Source organism: Volvox carteri (genome assembly GCF_000143455.1).
Source record: "Volvox carteri f. nagariensis unplaced genomic scaffold VOLCAscaffold_5, whole genome shotgun sequence".
Taxonomy (NCBI): domain Eukaryota; kingdom Viridiplantae; phylum Chlorophyta; class Chlorophyceae; order Chlamydomonadales; family Volvocaceae; genus Volvox; species Volvox carteri.
The window spans coordinates 1,581,436-1,588,935 of NW_003307548.1; the positions used below are offsets into that span (position 1 = coordinate 1,581,436).

At 56.0% G+C, this 7,500-nt stretch overlaps 2 protein-coding genes across 2 annotated transcripts in view; one reads left to right on the top strand and one right to left on the bottom strand.

Moving 5' to 3' along the window:
* VOLCADRAFT_87443 (uncharacterized protein) overlaps positions 1 to 1,758 on the top strand; it is a gene marked incomplete at both ends in the record, with an annotated part of 4,495 nt that extends 2,737 nt beyond the window's left edge. Inside the window, one exon of the mRNA XM_002947076.1 lies at positions 1,649 to 1,758. Coding sequence (XP_002947122.1) covers positions 1,649 to 1,758 — 110 coding nt within the window. The remainder of the gene's footprint in view (positions 1 to 1,648) is intronic.
* Positions 1,759 to 2,327: 569 nt separating this feature from the next.
* The window catches only part of VOLCADRAFT_87444 (uncharacterized protein), a gene marked incomplete at both ends in the record, with an annotated part of 26,754 nt that continues 21,581 nt past the window's right edge, over positions 2,328 to 7,500 (bottom strand). The window contains 10 exons of the mRNA XM_002947214.1: positions 2,328 to 2,882; positions 3,363 to 3,458; positions 4,054 to 4,083; positions 4,312 to 4,420; positions 4,828 to 4,907; positions 5,256 to 5,322; positions 5,626 to 5,714; positions 6,011 to 6,097; positions 6,542 to 6,655; positions 7,015 to 7,152. Of these exons, the coding sequence (XP_002947260.1) occupies positions 2,328 to 2,882; positions 3,363 to 3,458; positions 4,054 to 4,083; positions 4,312 to 4,420; positions 4,828 to 4,907; positions 5,256 to 5,322; positions 5,626 to 5,714; positions 6,011 to 6,097; positions 6,542 to 6,655; positions 7,015 to 7,152 (1,365 nt within the window). The remainder of the gene's footprint in view (positions 2,883 to 3,362; positions 3,459 to 4,053; positions 4,084 to 4,311; positions 4,421 to 4,827; positions 4,908 to 5,255; positions 5,323 to 5,625; positions 5,715 to 6,010; positions 6,098 to 6,541; positions 6,656 to 7,014; positions 7,153 to 7,500) is intronic.

A 7,500-nucleotide genomic window follows, 5' to 3' on the forward strand; every position in this document is an offset into this window, starting at 1 on the left:
CTGCTAGGTCTGCTAGGTCTGCTAGGTCTGCTAGGTCTGCCAGGTCTGCCAGGTCTGCTAGGTCTGCCAGGTCTGCCAGGTCTGCTAGGTCTGCCAGGTCTGCCAGGTCTGCTAGGTCTGCTAGGTCTGCTAGGTCTGCCAGGTCTGCCAGGTCTGCTAGGTCTGCTAGGTCTGCTAGGTCTGCTAGGTCTGCTAGGTCTGCCAGGTCTGCCAGGTCTGCTAGGTCTGCTAGGTCTGCTAGGTCTGCTAGGTCTGCTAGGTCTGCCAGGTCTGCCAGGTCTGCTAGGTCTGCTAGGTCTGCTAGGTCTGCTAGGTCTGCCAGGTCTGCCAGGTCTGCTAGGTCTGCCAGGTCTGCCAGGTCTGCCAGGTCTGCTAGGTCTGCTAGGTCTGCTAGGTCTGCTAGGTCTGCTAGGTCTGCCAGGTCTGCCAGGTCTGCTAGGTCTGCTAGGTCTGCTAGGTCTGCTAGGTCTGCCAGGTCTGCTAGGTCTGCCAGGTCTGCTAGGTCTGCTAGGTCTGCTAGGTCTGCTAGGTCTGCTAGGTCTGCCAGGTCTGCCAGGTCTGCTAGGTCTGCTAGGTCTGCTAGGTCTGCCAGGTCTGCCAGGTCTGCCAGGTCTGCGTTGTGATATATTGTGCGCCTTCATTCCCGCCGCGCTGAGTCTCGATGGCCCCGCAGTAGAGCTTCTTTCCGCGAGATGGCAGGTTGTCCCAGCAGTCGTCCGAACTTGTGTTGTGAGGGCATCTGTGGCCGTACTGTAAGCCGTACTGTGGCGACGAACTCCCGAACCAATCGGAGGACAAGAAAAAGCGCAAACAGCAGGTGGTGCTTGGGAAACGATATTCTATAGGGACTGGTGGTAAGACTCTTGGACAGTTCATATTCAAACGTTCAGGAAAATAGCTGCGCACCGTATGCGCAAACATCTTCCCGTCCCTCCCGTCTAAGTTAGGCAGCACCCGGCAGCTGGCCCAACGCCAGAGCAGCCAAACACCACCACAAAGCTCTGCCACCCGCTGTTGTATTCCAGTCGGCTCAGAAACTGTAACCCTTCCACACGACAGCTTTACATCTAGAAACCCAACGCAGGTTGCCAAAACACCAGCGATGAGCAGAGACACGCACGCCCCTAAGAATCACCAACGCCATGTCCTCTTTCAATCTCCTGTCCAAAAATTGCGGTATACGACTCAAATCAATCCTCAGGTGCGTGGTCGTGATGAACCTGTCAATGAAGGCCACTCGAATATCGCAATATCACAAAGCAATCCTCAACCAACAGCGCAATAAGGAACACCGAATCACGTGCATGGGTGCTTAATGCAAAGGCCGTCGTACAAATGCGTACGACACCATACATGGCGACCGCCATTGGGCGGAGGATTGCGCAGGGTTGCGCCATATGCGGGTGCATGTCTATCTGTATGTATGCACGCGTGGCAGACGTAAGGAAAGACCCGGGTAAATTACCGAACACATGTACATAACCTATATTTTGTTTATGTATTTATGTGTGCACGCACAGGTCATTATGCCCCATTCTCCCTCCGCCTTATCTTCCCCATCCCAACTCTCGCCGTCCCCGAAACCAAACCAATCCAAACTAATCAAGCCACACACACACACCCTTTCACCTACCTCCCGGCGTCGCAGGTCCCATCCTGCATCCCAGTGTCCGCAGTATGTATGTCCATATGGCCACGCCTATGCTACGTCCCGTCCCCAAACCCGTCCAGAGCTTTGAAATTATTTGGGCCTTCTGATCTCTCTGACCTCATCTCTCAACCACCTCTTGTGGCTGTATTTTCAGGCTATACTAAGGCTGTATCTCCGCCCCTCAACTCGTTCCTTTTTCCTTTCCCCGACCACCTGCCGCACAGCCCTCGCCTTCTCTTCACTCTCCTACGCTCTCCCCCGCTCTCTTCTTATTGACATATTACTATTATAATTTATTATTATTCCAGATTTCCGGAACCCAGCTCGGAATTGTACGGAAAAAATGTACGGACCCCGGCGTCCTGCTGCTATGCGCCTACATGCCTCAACATGTCCAACAACATTAGGTTCCAACAAACCCTAAGTTAAACCACAGCCCTAAAACCCCATCAGCTACCCACCACTGCTGCTGCTTCCCGCAACCCGCCGGACACACCCACCATTCACCCACCATCATCGCCTCTCACACAGCATCACACCGCATGTCTAATACCTTCTACCCTTCACCCCGCATTGCATGGGTGTCATTTCCCTTCCCTCGTCATCCGATAGGAAGCATTGACGCCTTTCCCACAACCATCACCACCACCATCACCACCCGGTGGGGTCGCAGGGGTCACAGGAACCCCCCCTGACGCCAAGGGCCACCAGAGAGCATTCCCTGGAGTCGGGGGCTCCCACCGCCGCCGCCGCCGCCGCCGCCAGCTCCCCGCGGCGGCGAGTCCCCGTCCAAGGACGCCGTCGGGACACTGAAGGTTAGCGTTTGGGGCGGCTGCTGGGTGGCACTCCAGCCACCCGGCTGGGTGGTGGCGCGCTGCAGCCCTGCAGGCGGGTGGTGGCTGGAGTAGGTGAAGGCGGAGGAGTTAAAGCTGGAGCTGTAATTGCGGTTGTAGGAGCGGCCGCCGCCGGCGCCGCCGCTGCCGGCAGCAGCAGCCACGCTAGCAGCAGCAGTCGCGGCGGCGGCTGCAGCCGCCGCAGCCGCAGCCGCTGTTGGCGGCCGGGTGCCTGCCGCTGCTGAGGAGCCAGGACAGTTGGAGGAAACGGCAGCGGCTGCTGCCGACGTCGTCGCCGCCACCGTCGCCACGGCCGTACGCATGTTGCCGACGTCGGCGTGAAGCAGTTTGAGTGTGTCCTGCACCTCACGGAGTTCCTCCACCAATCGTGCCTCGGTCTGGAATATATAGTGTATGGTTCCGGAGCGGGGAAATAGGGAGGAGGGCCGGCAAAACGGTGGGGAGCGGAGAGGGGGGTGAGCGAGGGGAGGGGGGAAAACACACAAGCAGGTGCACACTAGGCAGCTCAAATCTGGACCAGACAGACACACGGTGTATGTGTGTGGTAACGTGGCGTGGAGTTAGGGTTTTGGGAGGAGCTGCTGGTTTTTTACCAGCCCGGTATTACGGCCGCATACATGGCTGGGCCCCAAAGGCGCTCTGCTTGCCGTACTCGCCGCTGTGCTAACGTACCTCAACCTCACCTTCCCCACACAAACTCTCAGCCCGCTCCCCCCTCGCCTCCACAGCATCACACAATACCAAACCACACACCATCCACCTCAACCGAAATTGCTCCATGCCGTTTGGCCCCACCTGTCGTACAACATTTCATGCTTGCCGTACAGCCATCCTCTTTCCCAGCTTCCCCCCCACACCTTGCTTAAATCGGTGTTCAGCGCGTGCCGAGCCAGAGGGCCCCGGAGGCTCTCCACAAGCGTATCGTCTCCTCGTCTACCCCCCGAAGTATCCACCTAGGGTGGGGTGGTGGTGGGAAGGCGTGTGTGTGTGTGTACGTGTGTGTGTGTGTGTGCGTGTGTGTGCGCGTGTGTTTGCGTGCTTGCGTGTGTGCGGGGGTGAGGGTTTGAGGGGCGATGCGAAATATTTGCAACGGACTGCTCGCAAGTGAAATCATGCACATACACACACATACCCGCTACCCGTCACTCGTTGCTTGCTCTTCGTGCGTTCATGCAAGCGATGCTGAGTCCCAAAACGGTAGTGGACATTTGGTTTGGGTTTTTGAGGGTTTGAGGGTTTTGATTTCTTTGCCCCTGGTTCACCCAGACATTCCCTTCCCCCTCTCCCTCCTCGCCGTTGCCCTCTTCCGAAGGCTCCAGGGATGCTCTCTACACGCAATGGATCCTTTTCGCTATCTGTATTCCGCACCTTTAAGCAATGAAGCCAGCGGGGGCAGGACCTGCGTATATGTGTACGAATACATGTACGGGTATAGCATGCAGATTGGGCGGGCATGTACGGCAAGGGTTTAATGTCTGTTCGGGCTTCGGGGGTCAGGGGGAAATACGCTTGTGGCGGGTGCTTGAAAAGGCTTTACTGCAGACTCACAAACCCTACAGTAAAACATTTGGGCGTTACCTGGGGATAGGGAGGGGAAACGGTGGCTATGGTGGTTCATATTTACGGTTGTGCGTGTCACAAATCGCCCCCTGCCGTTTCCTTCTCCTTTCCCAACCCCCACCCAGAATCCTAAGCCCCGTGGGGCCCCAAAATTATCCTTCCGAAGTCAAAAAACCAATAAAAACACGACTTCCCTCCAAGCCCCAGTTCTCCCCAAGCTCCCCAACGACCCAAATGCCCATACACGCGCCTCTGCATGTCCTTGAAGAACGCATCCGGCAGGCTGCTCTCAATCTCCAAAATCAGCTTAGCCCTCAGCAGCAGCCACTCGGATCGGGCGTGCTCCTTCACAACGCTGGGGAGAGGGGATCGTATGCGAGCGGGGTGGGGAAATCAGGGGAATGACAAAAGGGAGGATCGAAGCGGTGGAGGTGGCGGGAGGCGGAACGAAGGAGGGACAAGGAAGGCGGAGGTGGATGTGGTAAACAAGGCAACGGGGGGTGGTCGGGAGGGGTCGGGAAGGGTTGGGAGGCCCTCCTGGGATGGAAAAAGAGAGCGGTTTGAAGGTTGGTTGGTTGTAAGTTGTTGTGCTGTTGCGCAGGGAGGAGGGAGAAGAGGGAGGAGGGGGGTGATGTCATCCTGTGGTACACGTTAAACCTATGACAACACACACATATACATATCAGAAACACGTCATCCACTCAGTACTCTTCGTCGTTCGATGCACACGTTTGAGATCGTGCGGTTTGCAGATTGTTGTACCTGTAAGTGTCACTCATGACTGCCACCAGCAAGTTGAGCAGGATGACGGTGATGAGGAAGGTATACGTCAGCATCAGGACCTGGATCCGGGGGTCGGGAGATAGGGCGGGAAGGAGATGGATGGGGGTGGGGGTGGGGAGTGAGCGCTTTTTAAAACACGGCATACACGCACATGCACGCACATGCAGGCACATACACGCACATACACACACATGGACAATTTAAAACCTACGTCCACAGCTTCGTTGGAAAATCCTAACACGTCGCTGGTGACTATGGAAGTCGCTTTAGTAAGCGTTGTTCATGTACAACCATTGGAATATGTGAAGGTAGATGGTCTGGGGAAAACAATGATGATGAAATTTCACTATAGCAAACTTTAGCCGGTAAAGTCCCTAAATCGTACAGTACGGCGCACGGTACGGCACCTGCATCCATGGCCGCCAGGAAAAGTCCGTAGCTACCGTGTGGTCCATCTGACCGATGACTCCGAACCTGTTGAGATGGCGGTGGTGGGAATGGGGGTTGGGTGGGGCCAGGGAAGGAAGGAGGGAGGTGTCTTACGACACGCCTTTGGGCGGCGGTTGGTAGTGACGGCGGTGACAACTGCGGAATGCAGTCCCAGTCAGGGCACCGGCAAGGGTCCTTGAAGTGAGCTGCATATTGAGAAACGATACACCATATAAACACTACATATATTTGACTGACTTCCCAATGGAATCAAATCCCCTCCTAGATCCCCTTCGCAACCTTCCTACACATACGGCACGTCGTACATCCCACGTCGTACACACTTACGCGTAAGCGGTTACGATGGAATTTCCCAGCGTGTCAAATTCCTTGCCTCTGCGGTTGGTCTCGCCCGGAGCCAAATCGAATGACATGATCTGTGCGCATGTGCGTGTGTATGTATGCATGGTGGGGGAGAGGGAGAGGGGTTTAGCGGGGGTTACTTGACTGGGGAAAAGGACATTGGCGGTTAGCGGTTAGCGGTTTCACGGTACGGCGGTGATGCAACCGGTGGGCAGCCACTCCACCCGAGTCCACCTCCGGGAGATTTGCGGGGTCAGGGGGAAGCGGTGTGTATGTGGTGGCGGTGGGGTGGTGGGGTAGTGAGGTGGTGGAATAGCGAGGGTGTGCTTGTAGGGCCCCTGCCCCACCTCCAACCAACCAGTGCCCCTACCTGCCAGAACGCGATGCTGAATGTGAGCACCAGCACCACCAGGATCAACATGAAGAAGCGCAAGTTGGAAACGATGCGGAGCAGGGCCTGACGGGGATGGGGGGGAAAAGGGGGCGAGGGCGGTTAGGAGGAAAACCACTGACTTGGGCCAGAGAGGGGCTCTCGCGCCTTGGCCAGGTATTGTTACGCTCCCTGCTTCGCACCTTTCCGCTTTCAGCGAGAGTGGATGGTTTCAAAGGGTGTGGGGAGGTCGGAAGGCTCAAGTGAAGCTGTGCTGGAAAGGGCGCTACTAGCACCCTCATTAGTAATGTGGGGGAAAGAGGAAAAGGGCGCTTCCAAACTACGGGGTTACACGAGAAAAAAAGCATGAGTAAAAATAATTTACTAGCTAGTATTGACGTATACGAACCTGACATCAACAAAAACCAGGCAAAAAAAAGACGCGTACGAGAGGCGTAATGTTGTACATCAAGAACGACATGTAATCATGGAAAATGTACGGTGCACATGACTACGTGTCGTACATCGTACCTGTACGAATACGCCAGTATGCTCAGGCCCTGACGCCACCTTGAGTAAACGGAGACCCAACAGAATGGTGGTGAGGGACATGGCGAAACGACTGCCACCCTCAAAGCCGCCCAACTGGACGGTGCATCACAAAAACACGTACGAAAGTGCACAGTACGTAGTACGACATGTCAATACCGGCATGTTTACATGTTTACGTGTTTACATATGTTTACATTGTCGTCAGCAAGTGACGACGTCACCCAGGCGCCTGGACCCTCACTACTTCCATTTCCTAACATCGCTGCTTTAGCGTAAACTTTAACAATGTATTGTTTGTGCGAATGTTTCGGCAGTGAATAAGCGTTGGCCACACGTAAGGCAATCGTACGGCACATCCCAATAATCGCGGCACGATGACATTACCGTACATATGTGACCCCATTTCCGCTAGGAACGCTACGCATTAGATTCGCAAGCACTCTCCTCCCCACGGCCCCTCCCCACGGGCCCTCCTCCAAACCTGCCTGTAGTCCGAAGGTGAGCAGCAGTCCGAGACAGGAGGACATCTCCAAACCGTTCCAGCTGCCCTGGCTTCCCGCCAAATACATATACCAGCCCGCGTTCATAATCTGCGGGGTCATGAGAATCAGAGAGCGGCGCCACGGGGTGGTGTTGGGGGGAGGTGCGTGATGGCAAAACCCCTGCCACACGGTCCAGACACGACGTAAGCAGGACACGGCACGAGGGGGTAGTAGAGAAGCTGGAAGGGACGATGGGGAGGGGAAGGACATCGGGGCCGCTGCATGTATAAGAAGGTTTAAAGAAAGGGCTGGGAGGGGGAGATGAGGAGTTGGGGGAATGGAGAGAGGTGGATGGCGGGACTATCAGTGCTGGTGTCTGCCGCGGCGGGACCCCAGCAAGGACCCCCTGGAAGGGGACAGCTTGTTGGCCAGGGGCGCGGTGCAGACCGCAGGAAG